This window comes from Lissotriton vulgaris, chromosome 5 (genome assembly GCF_964263255.1).
Source record: "Lissotriton vulgaris chromosome 5, aLisVul1.2, whole genome shotgun sequence".
Classification (NCBI taxonomy): domain Eukaryota; kingdom Metazoa; phylum Chordata; class Amphibia; order Caudata; family Salamandridae; genus Lissotriton; species Lissotriton vulgaris.
In genome coordinates, this window is record NC_141693.1 from 908,420,738 (window position 1) to 908,444,806 (window position 24,069).

At 43.6% G+C, this 24,069-nt stretch overlaps 1 protein-coding gene across 2 annotated transcripts in view; it reads left to right on the forward strand.

Annotated features, from left to right (window-relative positions):
- DNTT (DNA nucleotidylexotransferase) overlaps positions 1–24,069 on the forward strand; it is a 1,394,583-nt gene that overhangs the window by 678,144 nt on the left and 692,370 nt on the right. For both annotated transcript variants that reach the window (XM_086922528.1, XM_086922529.1), the window contains exon 6: positions 11,746–11,869. In XM_086922528.1, the coding sequence (XP_086778654.1) occupies positions 11,746–11,869 (124 nt within the window). The remainder of the gene's footprint in view (positions 1–11,745; positions 11,870–24,069) is intronic.

Consider the following 24,069-nt stretch of genomic DNA (forward strand, 5'->3'; position numbering starts at 1 on the left):
TTCTGGTGAGCGGAGTCTCTATTTCGTGACTGCAGTTACAATAGATTATGACAAAGGGCTTTCAACTTAAGAAACTTCAGCCCATTCACACTTCCACTAGAGGAAGGCTTTTGATCCAGCTGCATGCTAGCTCTGATGTACCTTAATGCTATAAACAGGGAATACCCTTATTAAATATAGCATATTGTGTATAAGATTGTTTCGGATACTGGGTAAGTCTTGTTTCTGAAATACAACGCGGGCAGGAAAGTGTTCATGTTTCTCCGATCCGCCCTCTAGTTGGTTCTAGCACTGAGGAAAAGGCATACATTTGGCAACAGTAAAGCACTGGTCTTAATAGTTTTCCACATGTTCTCTTCCAGTGTAAAGCTTTAGATAATATAGAATTAATGTTCATTTTAATTGCCGATTGATGACGTACATAGTATCAAATCTGTGTTAAATGTTGTTAGAGTGCATAAATGTGTGTTCATTAATCAGAATTTTGAGAGAGTAATATCTGAAAAAGAGAAGCTGTAATTTAAGATTGTTATATCTTTTTTTCTTTTTCCTGTGTTTTACAGCGACTGCAAAATTGAGAATAGGACATGCGGTTGTACCTTGGCAGTGTAGAGTCAACTCTGTTAGAACTCACTTTTGTTATGTTTTAAATGACCGCCACAAACTGCTTGCAGCAAAAGGATAATTTTACCTGTGTGAAACAGTGTTTAATTGATTACTCTGTACTGATTAACACCTTGTCCATAGACCTCACCACCCTAATGGCAGCATATAGTTCACTGGCAGATAGAAATAATATCTAATGATAAAAGGATTGAGGATATTTAATCTAAGATATCATGGATTTGTATCATGAAGGTTCAATCTTTGTTAGAAAGTGATCCTTTTGCCCTCTTCACTCCCATTTTTTGCTGAATGCTACTGGTGTTAATTGACTGACTGTACCTGGGCTCTGCTAAACCGGCCTAGGTCCAGTAAAATGCATGAAAAGGAACTTGTAATAGGGTACAGCAATGACAGACCCTGTAAGTCATAATAGTAGATAATAGTGCCTGGGGGTGCAATTTACCTATACGCCCTGGTATATCATGGGGCATTGAGGTTTAGAGGCTCAGCAGATTTCTTGCACTTGCATGTGTGCACTGATGTGTGCATGCTGTCCTTTTAAAAGCAGTCCTGCCTTGAAGCCTGTCTTTTAAAGTGAATTCTCACAATTGGTATTGACAGACCATATAAATCCATCTTATATATTAGGGCCATGGGGTTCAAACTACGCATAAGACCCTAATATGTAATAGGGCGTGGAAACTTACAGGCCAGCAGATTTCCTGAACTTGCATGTGTGCACTGCAGAGTGCCTTCTCTCATTTTAAAGGCAGGCTGGACTTGCAGACTGTCTTTGAAAGTAAAATTGTGGGCAAACTCTGCTTTGGAGGAATGGTCACTTTAACAGTGATAATCTTCCTTATTTGCACATATTAGGTGCCTCCAAGTTCTCCCCTAGGTGCCCAGGAGTAGGCGTCATGTAACTAAAAGCAGGGGCCTTATAGATAGTGTTAAGGGTCCTCCCCTCTTGAGGAGGATGGAAGTCCACAGGATCAAAGATGAATGTCCCCCACACTTCCAAACAGCAACGACCCAAGTGAGAAGAGATAACTCACTCAAAGTCAGTTGCTCCCAAAAAGTGTGGGGGGAATTTCCCAGAGAGTATAGCAACTCTCCCCAGCAGGGACGTTGTAGCTGCAGTCTCGATGGCAGGAGATGGCTGTAACCAAACATACAATAGGACTAAACTCTCTAGTAATTTTCAGGACTAGTACACAAGTGTTCAATATAGAAATCCACTTACCTCACCAGGTGAGCGTCAGAGCATAAGCGAGTAGTCAAAAGTCACGAACCAGGAGGTAGTGAAGGGAACCTGGATGACTACTCAGCAAGGTATACCTCCAAGCAAGAAGGTAAACAATTCCAGTCCTGCTCATAAACTAAGGACTGAGCAAGACTGGGCCACCAGAGCAGCAGATGACAGACTCGTACCACTTATGGAGCTAAAGACAAAGTGGCACGGCAACAACTCCCACTTCCGACTCATAAACTAAAGACAGAGCGGAGTGGGTAAACACAGAACACACAACAAGCACAAATACACACACCACGTCCGACTCTTGGAACTTATGACGGAGCGGAGCGGGTGTACACTCAACAAGACAACACATGGAGTACGCACAATGCGTCCAACTCGTAAACTAAAGACAGAGTGGAGCGCGTGGACATGTACAAACACAGAAACGCTAATGTCCAGAGAAAGCCTCCGTCCACTCATACACTGAAGACCGAGTGGAACGGAGCGGAAAGAATGGCCCGAAGACAAACCAATCACCATTAACAGGGCGTAGGGACAGAACAAGTCGCTAAGGCGGAAAGTCGAGCAAGGCACCGGGGAGAACTGAGAAGCGGGAAGGGAGACAGGGAGACTAAGTATCGGGAACAGATTAGGCAGCGAAATTCGGGGTAAAGTGTAGGGAAGAAATACCGGGAATCCAACAGGAAAACAAAGAAAATACCACGGGCTCAGGAATCAGGGAACAAACTGGAACAGGAAGGCAGACAGGAACCAAGAACGCTACGGGAACCTCACAAAGCAGGACGCTGAGTAAAGGGGCGTGGTCACTAACCAAGCAGTAAGCCAAGCAATGATCCGCGGGTGAGACTCCCTTTTTACTTAGTTCGGGAGCGTCTCAAACGTTTTCCAACACAACCCAGCACGCTGTTTAGGGAATGTCACAAAAGGACTCAACATAGTTCTCATGGAGTTCAATAGGAAATGCTGGAAGGAGAACTCCAATTTAGCCCTGTAGAATCTACGTTGAACACTTGTTTATGAGGTCAAATCCGACCACCCCTAACAGATAGGTGTTTTATATGCCCTGGTGAGGGTAAAACTGCCTGTTTAATGTTCCCCTTTGTAGATACTTAACTCCATAGGCTAACATTGAAATATTTTACTAAGTTATACATATTACTAGGAGAGGAGTCAAATATCATTCATGGACTTAAACAATTGGTATTGAGAAATCTCACAACTTGCCACTGTTGAATTTATCATAACTAGTACAGAAGAGAATTTATGGAACTTTCTCTTCTGTAAGCCAAAATCCAGCCTTCTAGTGATCTCTGCCGATTCGTCAGCCTTAACAGACTTAGCCAGTCTGCTTTGATTAGGTGATAAGTGGCCTGGCAGGAGAATAGGCTATCTGATGGGGAGAGCTCTGCAGCTGGTGAGCATGGGGCCTGCAGAGGGGGCTGGGCAAATCAAACTGAGCTCAAAGAGAGAGTAGCTCAGCAAGGAATGACAGGCGTACCTACCCCCACATCCTGGCAGATTTAGAACAGGAATTTGCAGGGATCAGGGGGGTGAGAGCTAATGAAAATGATCCACACAGAGGGTTGGTTTAGCTAGCTCCTACTCCTCTGGAGAGAAATCATCCATGTTGGATTTTGGAAGTGCAGTATGTTATGTTATGTTATGTTATGTTATGTTATGTTATATTGATTTATTATGCGCACAGATACCCCAGCCAAGGGGCGTCCCGGCGCAGAGACAAGGTAGAACATAACACAACAGGAAACTAAAAACATGAAATCAGCTAAAACAGGAAAGTTTTTAAAGCCCTCCGGAAAGTCAAGAGGTCCTCCATCAGACGAATATGTTGTGGGAAAAGAAGATGCTACACTTTGGAGGAAGTTCTCATGCTTTTGGGTGGCACCCAGCATCTCACTGAACAGAGGTGCCTCCTGCATGTCACCACAGAACACTGAATAAATATCTGGGAGCTTCATAGGCTCTCGGATCTGCTTCCTGAAGCTACAAGGAAAAGAAGGACTGCCATGCTGGAATCTGGATTTGTACCCAAAGAACTGCACTCTAAACGGCTGCGCCTGCTGCACAATTTGGTATTACAGCCCTGGGGGCAGGGCCTTGCTTCAAGTAGGATTAAGGAGTGGACTCCCTGCAAGCTACAGGTCAACAGAGCCCACTTGCATCTTCTCCACCAAGAGGCTCCATCCTGGAATGTGTCCAGTGGACTTATAAGGATTTAGCCAGGTGCATTGTGGCAGTTGATGGACCAGATATCCTGGAGACCACCTAGGAGATTCCAGACATTTGGAATGGTGATTTAGACACTTGGAACCTACGAGGATACCTTTAGGAAGTACCTCCTGAAGTTTGGAGAACTTTTGTGAAAAAGCTTCATAAGTTGATGAACCCAACCGCGAGAGTCAAGCCTACTACCTTTTTTTTTTTTTAAACATTTTTATTTGCATTTTGGTTATAACTCAACAGTACAGTCACGTAGTTCTTCGTACTCATCCCCCTACACCCCTCCCACTCTTCCACATTCCATCCTCATTGATACTGTAAATACCCCAGCAGTCCAGGGTTCGTAATTTTGACATGTAAAGTGTCCCAGAGTGTTCATCCAAGTCATCTATAAGACTTTTAGTCAATGTTGCATCCTTGTGCTGTGCTCATCTCCCATCCAACCCCATCCCATCCGTGATAATAGAGCCCCCTGGCCCAGACCCTGTGGCTCTGTTTACAATGCACCCCCTCCATATTCCAATTATGCTGGTACCCTGCATATCCCATTGGTCCTGAGTCAGTAACTTTGGTATGCAAAGGTTTATTAGATTGATCAAACCAACCCTCTATAAGACGTTTAGGGAATGGTACATCCCAGTGTTGTGCTCATCTCCCATCCAGCCCCCCATCCAGTTCATGATAATAGCGCCACCTGGCCCAGACCCTGCGGAATTTTCCAGGGCACCCTCTAGCTTTGTAAGTCACTCTCTCAGCAGCCATATAGAGATCCAAGTACCTTGCTATGTCTCTCTTGGCCACTACCAGGGCAAGAACCAGGAAGGTTAGGAGAGGGCGGGGAAGGTCTACATCGTTAGTCATTCCTAAGAGGGCCAACTTGGGCTCCTGGACAAGCGAGGCCCCCAGTATATCTCTCAACTCCCCAAATATGTGGTTCCAGTAGTTTTGGATAACGGCACATACCCACAGTATGTGATAAAAATCTCCTCTGCAGCTATGGCAGCGTAGGCACGCGGCGTCTTGTGCTCTTCCCATCCTCTGGAGTCTCACTCTGTCATAGTATGTCCCATGTAATATATTGTATTGGATGAGAGGTAGCCTGGACTTGATCGCCACCTCTCTGGGGTTCATCAATATTATGTCTCAGTCCAGTTTGTGTCGCTCTAGGGCATATGTGGGGTGGTCTGCCTGAGCATGGAGCCATTCATTAATCGGGGTCATGTGTTCCGCCCAATAATAGGCCTCCAAGTTAGGTAAGGAGATTCCTCCGCTATACTGGTGTCTCTGTAGTGTGGTTAGTGCTATTCTAGGTTGTTTACCTAGCCAAAGGAAAGTCCTAAGATCCGAATGTATTATAGGCAGTAGTGTTTCCGGTAGCGGGTAGTATTCATTCTGTAGGGCGTATAAGTATTTGGGGAGGAAGATCATCTTGTACATCGCCGCTCGGCCTAAAAGCGTAAGCGGCAACTGTCTCCATCGGTCCATGTCCGCTACGGAATTCAGCACGATCCTTTCTAGGTTTTTCTGTAGGGAGAGTTTACTGTCTAAGGTGATGTAAATCCCGAGGTATTGAAATCCTGCCGTAGTTGTGATCAGTTGCCTTGGTAATGTTGTCCAGGCTTCCCTGCCCCCTGGGTCGTATAGGACCGATTTGTGCCAATTTATATTGTATCCGGAGTGTTCCCCATATCGTTCCAGTTCCACGAAGAGCTCCGGCACAGTGGTCCCTGGGTGGGTAATGTACACGAGGACATCATCCGCATAGAGGGATAGTTTCTCTTGTGCGGGGTCAATATCCGTTCTGATGAAACCAGTGATCCGTGGGTTTTGTCGGATCCTGGCTGCCAGCACCTCAATGGTAAGCATGAAGAGGAGGGGGGACAGAGGGCAACCCTGTCGGGTCCCCCTTTGAATCTGAAATTCCCGGGACAGTTTACCATTTACCCTCACCCTAGCTCGGGGTTCAGTATAGAGTAGCCGGACCCAAGTCCGAAACTTTGGACCAAAGCTGAATTTATGCAAGACTCCTTCTAGGAACGGCCAATGGACTGCGTCGAAGGCTTTCTCAGCGTCCAGGGAGAGAAACCAGTGTGGCGCCTCTCTGTCCCGCACCTCCTGCAGCTAATTGTGGGTGCGCCGGAGGTTCAGCTTGGTGGCCCTGTCTGGCAAAAAGCCAGTTTGATCCAGGTGTATGAGGTTTGAAATCACCGACCGGAGTCGTAGTGTTAAGATGGTTGCGAGAAGTATCGCCTCCGTGTTTAGGAGGGAAATTGGGCGATAGGACGCACAGTCCTCTCGGGGCTTGCCCTCCTTGTATATCGGAACGATTGTTGCCATAGAGAGGTCTGGTGGGAGCCTCCCCTCCCGATAGGCCCGAAGAGAAAAGGTTCTTCAGGTGGGGAACAAGGAGGTCGGCTGTACACTTGAAAAATTCTGCTGGGAAACCATTTGGACCCAGGGTCCTTCCCGATCTCAGTCTAGCAATGGCCCCGGAAAAGTCGTCTATAGTGAAGTCAGCCTCTAATGTCGCGAGGGCCTCAGAGTCTAGCACTGGAAGGTCGACCCATTCCATATAACGTAGTGCCTCCTCGCAGGTCCCTAGTTCCCTTGCAGTGTAGAAGTTCTCATAGTGTAGAGCAAAAGCATTAGCAATGTGTGTATCCGTGTTGACAAGTGTCCCTCCCGAGTCTTTAACTCTGTCCATCCACCTATCTGCCCGTTCCTTTCTACTCAGCCATGCCAGGAGTTTGCCCGATTTGTCCCCTAGATCATAGATGCGGTGGAGGGTGGCCAAGTGCTGAGTTTTAGCCTCCTTCGTCACCAGTTCCCTGTACTGTTTCTGCTTGTCTACCAGTCTCCGAAGAGTTCCGTTATCCCTCAAACTCAAATAGTCTTCCTCTAGGTCCAGGATTGCTCGTTCTAGTTTTGCTACTTCCTCTGGAGTTTCCTTCGTTCCTCTACCAGCCTATTCTGTATCCTATCGTGCATCACAGGCTTCAGGGCATCCCATAGGATCACACCTGAAGCAATGGACCCCTCGTTTTCGGCTATGTAGACCCTGACGTCCGCTCTCACTCCTCTCAGTATCGGTGCTTTCTGGAGGTCCCAGGCGGCCAGGCGCCAAGAGGCCACCTCCCCACCCCGATTGTGGCCCAACCTTACTAACAGTGGTGAGTGGTCAGATATTCCTCTCACCTGGTATTCTGCTGTCGTGTCTACCGATAAGTGCTGTCTGGACATAAATATATAGTCTAACCTGGAGAATGTCCTGTGGGTGGCTGAGTAAAGGAATAAGCAGTGTGTCGTGGTCGCAACCACCTCCAGACATCCGTGAGACCAATAGTCGTCATTAATTGGGCCAGGGGGGTCCGATTCCCTCTTGCAGTCGGTGCCCCCGACCTATCCCTCTCCAATTCCATGACATCGTTAAAGTCTCCTCCAACTATCTGAATGGTGTCGGCCGTGTCAAGGAGTATGTTGGTCAGTGTCCTAAGTGTGTTTGCCTGTAGCTTGGGCGGTGCGTAGACCGATATAAGGGTGTATATGCGTCTGCGCCATGTCCCCTGGACCCTAACACAAGTCCCCAGTGGGTCGACCCAGGTGCGTGTGACACTGAACGGGGTGGAGTTCTTTATGAGGATCGCCACCCCTCTCAAATCAGTGGTGTAGCCCGCATGTGCCAGCAATTTATGGCGCCCCCTGGCTATGAAGGGGCAGTTTTGTCCCTTGAGGTGGGTTTCCTGTAAGAAGGTAATGTCCGGGTCTAGCCTTTTTATATATGAGTTGACCAACCCCCTCTTGATTTTGTTTCCGAGTCCGTTTACATTCCAGGTTAGGACACTAACCTTTATACTGTCTGTGGATGAGCCAGTTACCGTATTTGTCATTCTTGTATAACACTAGGAGTATGCGGATGTGTCCCACAGTGGAGGTGTAGCATGGAGCACCAAGACGCGTGACTGCATTCAATCAACTGTTCCCCCCTCCCCCCAACCAAGATCCCCCCAAACAAAGCTGTGTAAACATCCCCCTTACCACCCTCTCCCTCCCCACCTTCCCCCCGTCCATCCCATCTGTGCAACCATTGACCAATAGGACTTTCAGGTGGTAAAGGTCTGTCGCCCTCCTAGTGAATCCCAAACTAAACTACCTCCAGGGCTCTGATGAGAGCCCCTGTAGGGTTGATCATGTGGCAATATCCCTGTATCCTGTGGCCCGGAATACCCGTGCCGAACAGGGCGATGGGATCACCAGCAAAAACCACTAACAGTGATGTGAGTCAACACGAAGAGAAAAGAGTTGTCAACTTGCGTGTCCCCAGCAGTGGTGCACTGCTGCCTCGGATATCAGTTCCAAACGTCCTCAGGAGTTAGAGTCTTGTGTGTCGATGTCAAGGTCGTCAGTTCCGCCAGTTGCCCCCTGTTCCATCTCGCGGATTGCCTCAGCCAGGGGGTGCAGTGAATGATCAGCTGATTATTCCACATCCGACGTACGTTCACCTTCCATATATTCCGTCTCTGCTCCAGTGTGGTGGGCCAGACAGCCGAACCTGGACCCCTGATCCGGCAGGTCATTTGTAGGCGCTGCCCAGCTTCTTCCTCCCGGGCCCGTCGCATGATGTTCTGGATAAGGAGATGGGTGTGAGCCTCGTCTCATTCTCGGGATTTGGGACCTTTGTGGCTTAGGTGAATTCCTCCGGAAGTTGGCCGCCGCTATTTCTGTTCAGATTCTGCGACCTTCCTCTTCGGCTTCCCGGAGTATGGGACGCTCCTCCAGCCACTGCCAGGCCTCCTCTGGGTTGTTGAAGAAGTGGTACTTGCCTTTGAACAGTACTTTCAGTTTCGCTGGGAAGAGCAACATATACGATATGTGCAGATCTCAGAGTTTTGCTTTGACTGAGTCGTAGGGTCGCCTCTGCCTCTGGACGTCCTGGCTGTAGTCTGGGAAGATCATGATAGTTGTGTTTTCCATCCTAAGTTCTCCTTTTTTTCTTGCTTCCCGGAGAATAAGGTCCCTGTCTGCATAATTGAGGAAACGTGCAATGATCGGCCGCGGCCGTGCTCCCTCCGGCGGTTTCATCAGCAGGGCCCTATGTGCTCTTTGTATAACAAAGCAGTTTGAGAACTGGGCCTGCGGGAATGTCGATCTTAGCCAGCTATGCAGAAAGGCCGCTACATCAGTCTTTTCAATGCCCTACCTAAAGCCCACGAAGCGAAGGTTGTTGCGCCTCACCCTGTTTTCGGCATCGTCCACCCTCCACAACAGTTGTCTGTGACATGCCTGTAGCTCCGCCATATCCTTTCGGAGGGTAGTAATAGAGTCCTCAGCTTCACCAATTCTGTTCTCCGCCGTATTCACCCTCTCAGTTAGGTTCCTGAAGTCTTGGCGCAGTAAGAGGACTTCAGAGCCCACTTCGCCTATTTTAGTCTTTAGTGCTGTTCTGGAGTCTTGTATATCAGTCCTGGAGGCCTGAATCGCCTCCAGCAGCATGGCCGTGTCAGTGCGTGTTCCCGGCAGCCCCTGGGTCGTCTCCTTTTGTGCCCTTGTAGTAGCGTAGCTCTCAATAGTTTCTTGTCTGGCTGGTCTCGCCGCCGGGTCCCTCTTCCCCATTTCGATTCCTTGTCGTTACCAAAGTCGCCTGGGGTTGCCCGGCAAGTCGGGGTGGCGGGAGGGCATTCGTCTCACCCTCCTCTGTCCCGATAGCTCCGTGGGTGAGATGTAGTCCGGGCGGCATGGGTCAGGCGCAACCCGTGCTAACCACCACTATCCTCCTTAGTACCAATAGTATGTCTGCCCCACCAGTTCGGGTCTTCTGTGGGTAGTAGGCCCTCTCTTCCACAGTGTATGATAGTGATTGGCCCCGAGAAAGATCAGTTCAAAGGGCTAGGGGAGCGTGATCCCCAGGCAGTATAGGTAGGCCCTCAGACCCAGAGGGCACTTCATGTAGAGTCATGCGCTTCTTGCCGTTCGGGCCCCTTCTGATAATTGCGCAGCGTTTTCTTGTCACGGTGGGCAGTGTTCCTGGCCCAACCCCTCAGTGTCCACGGCCTGGATCCCTTCGGGTGACGGGCGCCCTCTCCTCCGCAGCGCAATCCCCCCAGTCACACTTGCAGGTCAGCAGTATTTTCTTCGATGGGGGCCCCGGCCTGGTCTTCACTCGTGGGGATGAGGGGTGAGGGGAGGGCAGGTTCTCACTCACCGGCTGCCGCGCCGCGGCTGTGTCCCTCGTACCGACCGATCCCCGTCTCAGGCATCAGCACGCCTCTCCGGAGCCGGGCGCAGCAGCGCGGGCATGCCAGACACTGGACTCGGGAGGGGGGGGGCGGGTCCACCCCAGGATCTCCCGGACAACACCTCTTCTCGGATCCCTCTGGGTCGGGGGCCCCGGATCTCATCCCGCAGCGGCTCCCCCATAGTCTACACGCCTCCGCCTTGGGCCCCTCACGGGTGTATTTCTCGGCCGCTGCAGTTACCGGCCGCTGCCGTCACTCAGGAAGCCGCTCACCGGGGGTAGTGGGGGGCGCAGGGTGTCCGGTCTCTTTTGCAGCTGGTCGGACACTCCCTCCGGTCCCGAGGGCAAAGGCGCACCGCAGGCAGCAGTACCCGAGGCCGGGGTGGAGTCAGATAAGGGCCGATGAAGCTCGCCTGGCCGCCATCCTATGGAAGCGGCCCCGCTCCGGATTGTGACCTCCCTTGGCCGATTACCGCCTGTAATCGCTCGGAAAGTTCAGAATTTCGGCAGCAGGAGTGTCAGTGCCAGCCCATACTTCGGTTTTTTGTTGGTTTGGATGATTTGGCAGGTTTATGTAGTCGGATTAATGCAGTGCACCGGGAGCCGAGACCAAGCACGTCCTACTCGTCCATGCTGTTGGTCACGCCCCCCCAAGCCTACTACCTTAAACCGCAACCCGGATTTCAGGTTCTTCCCACTGAAAGCGCAGGAGCTCTAGACTTCGAGGATTTGACTGGGCCTCACAAAATGTCAAGCCAGCAAACACTTTCCAAATCTACCATATTGGGGTCGGTCGACTGCCGTCAGAGAAAAAGGTCTAGAAATGTTTCTAAGTGTGAAGGTAACATTTTGAGCAGGGCCTCCCACTTAGTGTATACAACCATGGCTCCATCGTGTCAGGCTCAAACTTTGACTTTGTCCCGGTGAAGCACGACCAGATGTCCCATTGTGGCGCTCTAGGCTTTTAAGCACTATAAATTGGTTAATCTTTAATACTTCATATCTCCTGTTCCCTACATTCAATGTTTGTCATGTTGGTGTCTATTTATTCATAAACGTGTTTCCTATTGTTATACATTGGAGTGGGATTTGTATTGTGTGTTCTGTCTTGCTTATTTGATGTATTGGTGTTTTTAAATGCTTTACACTCCTGTCTCCTAAATTAGGCCTGACTGCTTGGTTGAGCAAGGGGACAATTTACTGAGACCTTTACTGGACTCTATACCATGTTAGTGGCCTTATTACTAGTGGTAGATGCATATTTACCCTACCAATAACGCACTTTCCAACAATCTTCATTTGTTAAAACTATCTCCAACAGTTTTCTTCCCATCAGTGGATGGAATGTTGATGCCATTTTATTGAATGCAATACCAAAGTCTGTTAATAAAGTGCTATTTTTTTGTTTTAGCTGTTTACTACTATTTTTGGAGTGGGACTGAAAACAGCTGTGAAATGGCACAAATTGGGTATCCAAACTCTTGAAGAAATAAAAGAGGACAAGAATCTAAGGTTAACTAACATGCAGATAGCAGGTAACACAGATTGTCAGTGTGATTTCTTTTTCCAGTTTGGCCATGCACATGCCATCATTTTTTGGGGGAAGCTTCTTCCGGTGATTTAGGCAACGAATTTAGATCGCAAATGAATAGGATAATTTCAAATGTTTTCTCTTTTGTCTAATGTAATCTTGGGTAAATGACAATTCTCCAAATCGCTCTTTTTTAAATGTAAATTAGTAGTGTGAGAAGTTTTCATTCTCAAACTTAAAAACTTTGCAAGCTTGGCAAATTCTCAGAAGCATTGCACAGTTTAAATTGTAAGAAAAAATCAGGAACGTATTACATGCAGAAAAAAATCTCAGCAAACATTTAATTTTTCTAGTTTTTGTTATGTAATTAGAAAAGAGTTACAGCATAAATTGATATTGGTTACAACATAACAACAATAAAAAGTTGCATAATCTTAAATGTGTTCATTACAACAAAAAGAGAGAAGATTAACAATTTACACTATACAACAAATAAGTATCCAGCGCATTAAAAGGGTGAAGGGTATTGACTTATCCAGCTCTGTGATGGACCCCAAATCTTTTGACATTTTTTCTGTCCAGTTTTACTTTTATACCTATATAGAGAGGAGCCAAGTACAATAAAATAACCTAGTAGAAGATTTTTTTTATCAAATAGCTAATTTGCATTACCACAGCAGCAGCATTTTGAAATGTAATATTAGGGAGATCCCAGCCACCACTCTTACACGAAAGTCTTGACCATTTTAATACCCTGCTACGATGTTCTGACTTGTATATGAAGCTGCTGATAGGTGAATCTGTTTGGTAGAATCTGATGTTAGTCAGTAACAATGGGATTGTCCTAAATAGGTATATGAATTTGAGCAGTACTAATATTGTCAAGATATTGCCAGTTCTCATAATGCTAAAATGAATACAATCCCAATTTTATAATTTGTGCGTAACATTCTTGAGTAATGTATCATAGTTTAGTGACACCAGTTTACCTACATCTGCTGCTAGTGCAGCCCTTAAATATATAGAAGTTTCCCCTAGCATTGAGAATGGGCAATACAATATCGATTTGCCATAATCTGGGTTTTAATTTGTTATAAATGATATCCTGATAGTTGACCAAATCCTAAAGCTTCAGCTTCTATTGCTTGATTACACTTCAGCCTATATGTTATTTAAAACATCATTATCGGAAACATGATTTATTGCTAGGGAATTGAAAAGTTTCTGCAAAACGCTTTCAAATATACTGAAAAATAAAGTCAGAAGTACAGGCAACCCTGTATGAGTGCTATGAGTTACATGAATATTGCCAGAAGCTGTTACCATAAGTTGGATATTGGCTACAGGTTGTTTTTTACCGAACCTTTAATGATTTGCTGATGTTAGGCCTGATTATTATTGCCCTCATTACTACTCAAGGGTATCGCCATATGAATCTATCAAGTACTTGTTCGGTGTTAAGCAGCATCATTGCCATGGTGTCTCGCAAATTAGCAATAAGAACTAGGATAATTACTCAGTTGATACGGTCCTCTATCAGAAATAAAGCCAAGTTGCAATTGCAATATTCCTGCCTAAACAGGTGACTAAGAATTTAGACTTTTAGCATTACTATTCATTAGCAAAATAGGTCAGTCTGATTCCAGATCTATTGGAGTTTTTCTTTCTTTAGATATGATATAATATTTGTCAAAGTCCAATATTCAAACATTATACAATGTTGTTGTATTTACCAAATCAGTGATAGTAAAAGTAATTTGAGCAGAGGGAGAATAAAAAAAATAAATCGGGTGAAATTCTACCCACTCCAATCACTTTCCGAGCAGAAAGTGCAACAATTGCACTTTCTTTTTGCGCTACTCATAATCGATGAATCTAACAGATCATAAAAAAGCTCTGATGTAATATCCTTATGTACCAACTCTAAAAAAATAAAGATACCATCTTCATGAGACTAAAATGTTTCTGCCTATAACTTTTATTAATGCACCAAACAGCTGTATACTACCATCAGGCTTTTGGTCGCGGTCCTCACGTGAATTTTAAATGTTTTCACGACATTATATCTAATTTTTATTGCAAGCATTTTGCCTATAGATTCATTGTGCTAAATTTTTTTCTAGTTTCAAATTTATTTTCTAGCCAACTTGACAAATATTTTTTCGGATTTTTGCATTTGCTTAAGCGATTTGTTCCTGCAGTGTTTATTAAGCTGGGTCCTTTTTGCAAGAGCCTGCACTTGTTTTAGTTCTAGTTTGCATGAGTTTGCTTAGCCCATTAGGATTTGCTATTGCATGACTTTCTCCTTATTAATTAGCATAACTTTAAGGATTCCAGCTTCAAAAGTGTGCCATGCAACATATGGGACTGCAGAGTCAATATTATCCTGCATGTAGTTCGGTATCAACATTGAACTCGTTTAACCCATTTAACATAACAGGAGTCTAGTAGCAAAGATCTATCAAACTTCATTTAGAGGATTGTTTCGGCATATTGCTAGTTCACATTCAAGCATCACACAAAATAGGTTTTGATCTGAGCAAATATCTAGAAATAGATCAATGTAGGACTATTACCCATGTGGGACAACAGAATCAAAGGTATAACCTGGATCAGCAGTATTCAGTACACACCAAAAATCCTTTGCTCATGGATTTCCATGTGCCTCATAATGGAAGCCCTGTTTTAATTATTCCTCTGGCACTCCCTGTTTTTGCTTTTTCTCTTTCCATTGAAGAGTTGTAATCACCACATATACTCAGCAGTACACCACATTATGTTAACTAGGTTAGAACCACTCACTGAGCAAAGGGTAAAACTAAAATCTCCAAACATGGCTGGCACTATTGAGCATCTTCCATTTGAATCAGATAGTGTTATGATTGGTGAAAATGTATTTGGGCAGCTTGATATTAGTAGTATGGGTAGAAGCTTGCTATGTTGTGCAAACCAAAACTTAAACTTTGCTTCTTCAATAATTTGCTATCTTTAAATTAAATTTCGTACATACACATTACATCGAATATTGATATTTTAATTATTTTATTAACAGCATCCTTTTACAACATCGATGAACAAGTCTGTAAGAAACATAGGTTAGTTATAGATTCCTTACCTTAGAATTACCCCGAGGCGTCAGACTGGATCAGGAAAGTTTTTCATTAGCAATACCTCTGCACGTCAGTAGGTGGCGTTGGTCGACTCTGCGTCCGTCATTGGGGTTGCGGTTGCCGGTATAACGTTGTGGAAGTTACTTAGACACCGCCCTCGCGCACTGACGTCAGGTCTTTCTTTTTCCGCGCCAGCATGTGATTTTAATTATTTTATTAACAGCATCCTTTAACAACATTGATTTATACTTTTCACATTTCATGACAAAATATTCAAGTTACACACCGCTATAGACTGAAAGTTTACAAAATAGAACACTGCTAACTTCTTCCGCCTTGATTTATTCTACTTTCATATTCCTTTTTTCCTGTCTGGAATACGCCCACCACACCCTGTGAGCCTCTAACTCAATCTCTTAAGCATCCCCTCCAATAATAACTCAACCTTGCGCCCAAGTCACTTTCAGAAGAGAGGACCCCCTAAATGGAAATCAGACCAATTATAGTGTCAACTGACAGCGGATTATGCTCTAAATTGACTCCCTCCCACTTTACTCAATATAATAAAATATTAGTGAAAATAATCATAGAATCTCTCAATTGTATCCAAAATCCAGTTAAACAAATGCAAACTGAGAAAAGTCACATTTTATTTGAGAGACTCTGGAAATTCCTTTGCATTGATTTGCAAGTGTGTGAAATTGAGTTGTTGGTTGGGTGGGATGTTAACCCTGCTCAAGCAACAGCCACAAACCCTGTAAAGGTGAGCCACAAAAGTCATAAATTAACCTGTGCTTAACCCTGTGGTAGCTTGATACACTCAGGCTTAACTTAAAGGCAATGTCTAAAGTATTTATGCACCACACAGACAGTAATAAAGTGAAAACACAACACAAGGAAAATCAGACACCAATTTAGAAAAATAGAGTACATTTTAAGAAATTATTTGACACCAAAGTAAGAAAAATCCAAACAGTAGAGTCGGAATTATGAATTTTTAAAGTTTAAGGTAAAAAATATCACAGAAAAGATTAAAGCAGCAACTTTGGACATCTAATCACGCGAGACCAGGTCAATGTCGAAAAATAGGACCATGATGGAGTGCGAGTCGAATACAGGAAGGTGGATTGGGCCTGGTCGCCACTTACCTTCGGACTTAGAAGACATTTTGAAGAAAATGTTCTGAGTAGGTAAAGGTCAGCAGGGCAAGGCTGCAGGCGGTGTCCGAGGAAGAGTTGTTGTGGAACCGCTGGACGAAGTCACTGTGAAAATTTCTACATTCAGACATTGTCTTTTTTTTGGGCAGTCATAAATCTCCAATGGGACAAGACAGGTGGCTGAAGCCGACGAGAGTTCTACAAATCCAGACATCCCTTGGGTGAAGAACTGCTGAACAGGATTTGGTGCTGTAGAGTAGAATATAGCTGGAGCTACCACAAAGTCAGGCTGACCAGCGATGCACCTTGGGCGGATAGATGATCAGGTTGGTCCCGGTCTTCCCTCAGTTCTGAGAGCAGATTAGAGTCAAACAATGTCAAAGTCTAATGTTTTGGCTTCTTGTTATCTGGGCACCTTTAGTCTCATCCTCTAGGGTCCAGGGCTGGATGGGCACAATGTGGGGTTTAGGACTCACTCAGGCTGGGTTCAGGTGCAGGTGCAGGATGGATGGAGCCTTTTCTGTCCCTGAGCATCTGATCTGGAGGCCAGCCAACTAGCTTTTGGAGTCACTCTGGTAGTCCTCGGTTCAAGTGATGAAATAGGGATCACACAGCAGGGCAGGCCTCTGAGGGTTCAAGGCAGGCTCCAGGCAGGAAAGCAGTCCTCCCAGGTACAGCAAAGCAGTCTTGTGGCATACACAGCAGGACACAGCAACAGGCAGTCCTTTCAGAGTCATTTCACAGATCCAGAAAATGAACTGATTGGGTGTGAGGGTCCTATTTTTCTACCTGTTGCCTTCTGTGAAGTAGGAGAGGTTTCTAGAGAATTCCCTTTGTAGTCCATGAGATTTCCTGCTTCCCTTGCCCTGGCTCCTGGATGTCTGCATGAACATTTGAATGGGTGACAATTCCTTCTTGTGAAGGCAGAGCACAGCGGGTGTAGCAGTGCTCAGCTCTGCTCACCCCCTCCTGAAAGTTGATGGCCCATCCAGGCACACCTGATCCCTGTATTCTGTGGCTGCCTGGGAGGACTAAACAAAGTCCTGCTGCAAACTACACCCAGTCATGTGACCTAGGAACAGGCTGCAGGCACCAAATGGTTAGGACAGAACAAAGGTCAACTTTCGAAAAGTGGCATTTTTAGAATTGTGACTTAAAATCCAAATTTACCATTAAAGGGGATTTAAAAATCCAATTCCTCAGACCCAAACATGACTTTCCTACCTGCTCTGAATCAAAAGTTAGCACTTATTAAATATAGCCCACACATTTCCAATTTTATTCCAAATCCTTTTTATTGTTCCTGTGATTCATAAAATCATTTTCCATACAGAGCAACATCCAGCCAACACATTTCGTTCAAAAACATTTTGAACTTCATCAGGGATGTGGACGATACATGAAAAACATAAATACAGAATCATATATAAACATGATAAAAACACAAACAGTACCACATAGTATGAAAGACCAAAAACACACCACACAGTTTTAGACAGAAGGGCACTATGACATAACATATGTCAGTGTGTAATAAGAAATAAAAACATAACAATCACTTGGTGAATATAACATATCATACTGCTTCCCAAAACACCAGCCTGCCGCACTCTTGAACGGGTGCTTGCTTAACGGGGGTGTACCTGTTTTTGTATTACAGCTACCAAATTCCACCAGGCAATTCCTCCTGATAAATAAAACAGCACTCGCAGGGGCGGTTTCCAACCAACTTTATTGGATACCTCAGCACATCAAGACGCGTTTCGGCGCTTAGCCTTTGTCAATTGTTGCAACAATTGACGAAGGCTAAGCGCCGAAAAGCGTCTTGATGTGCTGAGGTTTCCAATAAAGTTGGTTGGAAACCGCCCCTGCGAGTGCTGTTTTCTTTATCAGGAGGAATTGCCTGGTGGAATTTGGTAGCTGTAATAACATGTCATACATACACATATAATAAAAATAAAAATAAAACAGTGGAACATGACAAACACCTATTAAACAAAACAATATATGCCTTTGTTTGTTATGTCCATGAACATGGAAGAGAGTGGCCTAGATAGAAATGCACTATGACATAGGATCCAATAGTGTGTAATGAACCACCAGAACATGGCAAGAAATCAGTGAACAACTTAACATAAATCATTACATGTTTTATCCTTGGGTACAAAAAAGGAGTAAACTAAAAGTGAATAAATGTGCCAGGGGCACCATAACAATAGGAAGTACATTTAGTCTTAAACACATTTTATACACCCTACTCTACACTTTTTATACAACATCCTTCATTTTGGGATATCACCATAATAATTATAAGCTACGTATTTAGTAATTCTTTTGAAAACCAGAGTACCTGTACACAGCGAAAATTTGAAAAACATACCTACAATGTATTCATATTCTTTATACTCCAAATCTGGAGTTCTTGTGGGTTCAGTATACAAAACTCGTTAGGTATATCAAAAACTTTTTATCACCAGGTGAACCTCATCATCTTGGATCACATCCACCAATTAGGTATATTCTTCCTGTTCTGTTCAAACAAGATGTTAGGGAATAGTGTCTCCCAGATGGTATCTAAGGGATTGTGTTACTATAGATCAACTCATAAGTTTGGAAACATAATGACCTAGGATTGTTGAACCAGCTAACACCCAAGTTGTATATTCATAATGTGTAGAACACCATGAATCGTATCTATATATTGCTTTGGGTAACCTACAAATTCTATCCATATCCAGCTTGCAAAGTAGATATTCACCAACAGTATCAAGAACACCATCAACAACATCAACATCCCATGGTATGATGTCTATATATATGACCAATAATTTGTAAATGCAAAGCAAGTTAACCCACATTTAGTTTCATAGCTGAGGACATGTTTAATTAGGCTGCGACTGCCTTTTCCCCATACGATCATAACAAAAGGAGAGCCTCCACAGATGCACACAAATACTGGTCACAACATGATGGCCTTGTCTGGCTCAAATTTAGATATCAGATAGGAGCAAACATTAATAATAGCATGCTGGTAAACTAGATCACTAATTCCGGACAGACCCGGTGCTGACGCTCAGCATGATTCTGCTCCAAAACGGATAGCGTGTGGACTGAAAAATCAAAAAATCCCAAAAATGGGCCTGATTACAATGTCGGTAAGAAAGCTTTCCAACTGCCTCCTTGTTGCAAACGGTTCTGACCGACTGGTGGTCAGAGGTTCCAACCAACTGATTATGATGCTTCCAAACACCATTGGGAAAGTCTCCCATTGACTTTAATGGGAGGCAGTTTTCCAACCAACAACACAGCCTCCCATTGAATAAAGCAGTGGTTTTGGAAAACCTTGCACCCTGTGCTGGGCACCCCAGAGTGCCTGTCACACTGTGCATGGTTTTACAGGGCAGTCCCTTGGGTATACCCACGGCCCCCAAACAGAGACCTCTGTTTAAAGGAGGGCTACTAGGGGCCCCCAAAGTTGGCTTCCGACAGCCTTTTTGTGTACGACAGACCGAGTCGGAAAGGCTGTCGGAATCCGACAAAATTTGGAGGGTCTCAAAATCCTTGAATTTCCACTGTATTTCAATGAAATTACTTCCAAGACCATAAGCCCTTTTTGTTTATTGTGCTTGTGTTGTTTTGTACTTTAAAGGTATGTGTTTCAGTTCCTTCACTCTTGCCTCCTTACTTGTAAAAAGTTTAGAAATGTTCCTAATAGTACCTTGAACTTTTCTTGTTGCTGAATACACACAGTTCCGCAAATCTCGATACTATGCTTTAGGATGAGCTGGGTAGATTGTATTAAGAGAATTTTTAGACTTTTTAGACACACCCATTGAGGTAGAACATAACTCCTGCTCTTTTTGATTGCTACCCAGAGTGAGGTAAGTGGGCAGGAAGTCTAATTTAAGCACTGTTAAATTAGATGATTCAAATTGTCTAGTCAGAGCTTTATCCTGTATTTCACTGTTAGCTCTGGATTATCGGCTTAGCCATCACCATCTATAGAGAGTTAGAGATATCAGTAGACAAGTCTGATAGGGAAAAATGCCCAGCAATGTCATTGTCCTTAACCTCAAAATTAGTGGAATTAAGGATATTACTCACTGAGTTAGCACAAGTTTCCAATGCTGTCTTTAACTGCATTTGCAATATCTATCCTTCTCAAAGTTGCACAAAAACACATCTTGTTTCACAACATTAGCTTTTTTAGGTGAATGATGATTTCTCCCCATGTGGCTCGTGTACCACATTAGTCTCATTACCAAACTATATATCTGTGCCTGTTATCAGACCCTTGTTGTGAGCATTACTCTTAGAGGTTTTCACTTTATTCAACTCAAAACAAATATGAAATGACCCAGCAGCTATGGCAAAGTACTTGAAATTAATGGGATTGGGGCTGCAGCACCCAGATTGCACCTGCCTATCACCTAGCTCAGGCAGATTGTTGTGTGAATATTACACAACAAGGCCTCTGTATTTCCAAACTCCTAACAGTCCTCTATCCGATTTCACCTCTTGACATCCCACCTCATCCTCCAAGTGCCAGCTTTCAAGATCAGTCATGGAGGCTTACATTGGACCCTGACTCCTCTGAGCCCTCATATTGGGGCCAGCCAATCAGATCATTTGGTACTGTGGAGCGAGCACCTGTACTGTAGTACTGAAATTACCAACAGGAGAAAACCCTCCCTCAGCCATTCAGAATGATCTATTTTTTATTTATGAGTCCAGTGCGATTCTAATGGGACCAGGCATCCATATATACCTAACTTTTTATGAGGGTTAACCCAGTCATGCCTAACAAGAACCCTTCTTTAAATGCTAGTGTGTGTTCTTTGAATGTGAGCCAGTGACTGATGGTGGACCTGGTTGTAGAGTAGGAGCAGATATGTTAATGGGGGATGCATGTGGGTTGTTGGTAACATTTGTGTGGTTTCCATCAGATTGTTGTTGATCGCTAGTTGCCTGATACACATACACCAGCCAGTTGCCTGATGCTCCTGCAGCTTCAGATGGGCCTCCATTATCATGTAAGCTGCATAGACGAGCCATGGCACTTTAAAACCTCTTTTCTTGAAATCTAGAGACATTATCTGAGCAAAATCACCATACTAGATATGGGGTTGTCTATCCATCAACCTTGGAAACTGCTTCAGGTGGGCAGACATTATGTTTAAGGTCACCCCTATTTCCCAAATACCACCTCTCACAGGCAACTGCTGTTGAAAAAGATGTTCCTTTCAGAAGACAGGATGTGCTCATGCCAACTGTCCTCAACCAGGACTGTCTGACAAGGCCATCTAGTTGCTGAATGTTGGAAAAGTCATCCTGACCTCAGGTGTATTCTCCCTCGGAAGATGGAAAGAACACAAGACCTTCACCCGGGTTGGAGGGTGCAGTAGGTGAGCTCACTGAGCTGCTTGTAGTGTGAGGGGTATTTGGCAGTGAGTCCTCCATGGTCAGAATGAGTATCTGTGACTTTTTAGATGATGCCTAGAGAGTTAGGAGGGATAATGTTGATCAGCCTCCTCTTTTTTCTTCAGCGCTGAAGAAGTCCACTTGCAAGAGGATAGAGTTATCTTCCAGGATTGCACTCCATCCTCCACTCATGGAGGGACTGGTACAATTGGCAGGCTTTTTTCCTCAGGTTTTGTAAAGGAAGGAAAATGTAAATGTATTGCTGATACATTAAAGAGTGAATGGAGACTAAGCCCGGACATGTACATTGGATTTAAGGCACAGAGCAAATTTCAGCAAAAATAAATTAAACGTTTGATTATTACAAAAGGGTTGTTGCTTAGTATGTGCCTACACAAACAAGATATGCTGGTGTCTGACCTGCTCCTGAAACTGGAACGGATACTTCCTTTGTAGACAGACCTCTTGGATGGCAGCTGAGGGGAGCAGTGGACATTGACGTTTAACATAAAAATATTTTTCCTAATATGTTATAAAGTTTCATTATAATTTATTGGCTGTGGAACTCCCCATGGTAAAGTGTAGGGAAATGTAAAAAAGTGTATTTAACTTGAAAAAAATTGTAAACATATGTTTCTGTTAAATATTAATGGCAATTAATTTTATAAATACATTTAAAATGTAGAGCTATATAAAATACTACAGCACTATTAACTTAATTTTGAATTCATTGTTTAATACATTAAAAATAAATTAAATAAAAAATAGTTTTCTAAAGTTTAAATGGAGAAATTAATGTCCACCTAAAGTAAAAAAACATTTTTGTTATGCATTAATAATGATCAAAAGTGATATACATAATTCATTAAAAGCAATTTAATTAAATTTTTTCAAAGTCTATTGGTGTAAATTCACTAAAGTAAGTTAAAATATTTTATAATTAAATAGTAAATATGTTTTATTTTTTCATTTTTGACATTAAACAATATTTATGTTTAACTATTTTTATAAATGTAATTAAGTTCAACACTATTAACCTACAGGGTTTTATTGTAATTCCCCAATGTCATTTTTTTCTTTGGAAGGGTGTTGTAATACTAGTTGTTGGCCATTTGTCATTCTGGACATACTTCAGCTCTGAGCAGGAGTCATTTTCTACTTTTTTGAGTTTATTTGTGGCAGTATAAATTTAGAAGTGCAGTTTGTGAATTGCATTGGGCTCACAGATTTGTGTTAGTGGGTGCATGTCCATTCTTAAACCTCTCTGCAGTCTTCCCTAAACCTCTCCTTACTCCTCCCTAAGCCGCTCCCATTTAGTAGTAGTATGCCCCTTTTTCTAATCACCCCCGCGGCCCCTCCCAAATTTGCTACTAAGTAGTAAATTTACATGTGTGAGGATCTCCCCATAGAAAAGATAGGCGAGGTGAAGATTTACACATGTAGGTTTGTGAATAGCATTTTGTAGTACGTTAGTAGTACATTTGTAGTACTACTAAACTACTACAAAATGCAGCTTGTGAATAGGCCCATCAATGTGCAAATTATATGCAATCCTAGATATATGTGCATACCTATTGGAATGAACTGCATTTCTCATAATTTCTATAAGCATAATAAGTAACAGAAATGTGACTCCATCACTGTTTTTTCAGCTCATTCATTTCATCTTTATTTTGGTTCAAGGAACCATAAAAGATCATAGAGATAATATTTACAATAAAACACAATTATTGCATAAACTGTCACATTCCATAATTGCATTATATGTATGTTGTTGAAATACTTTATTCGATATATTTATATCATAAAAGTACATACATTCATTTCAAACCTAAAATTACTGTTAACTAATGTATCCAATTCAGAAATATAAAAGACAATAAAATGTAAAAACCTGTTACAGGGATTAAAATACGACAGCAGTAGTATACATGTAAACTTTCTACAGAGGCACGATCTAGGCTTTGTTTGCATTTAACAACATAGTACGTGTGAGCCAAGCACATGATAAATATTTTGCAACACCACATACAATAAACAGAGATGTTGTGTCTGATGAGAGGATGCGTAGGGCGACCCTATAGTCACTCACTCCCAACTCCCTACATACTGGTTTTAACCATCTTGCTCTAGCCTTCTTGTAAGCTTTACAGGTGAACAAAAAGTGCGGTAAGGATTCAGTCACATATGTGCAGCTAGGGCAGGAGGATTGTAAAACCCGTGTGCCTTTCCAGCCCTCAGTGAATTTGTTAAGAGGAAGTGTCCCATACCTCATTTTCAGGAAAAGTGATCTATCTTTAGGGATTCGGATAAAATCCAAAAATGGTTCGAACTTCCTAGTAGGCTTATGTTCCAAACATTGGGTAGTTAGGGCTCCCCACTTTATGCTCTTTAATTACTCGGCTTGCACCCACTCCCAATATATTTTTTTTAACAACTTGCTTATATGATGAATTGTATTATGTACAGATCCATCGTGAAAAAAGATTCCATATTTAGGAAAGGTCTCTACTTTT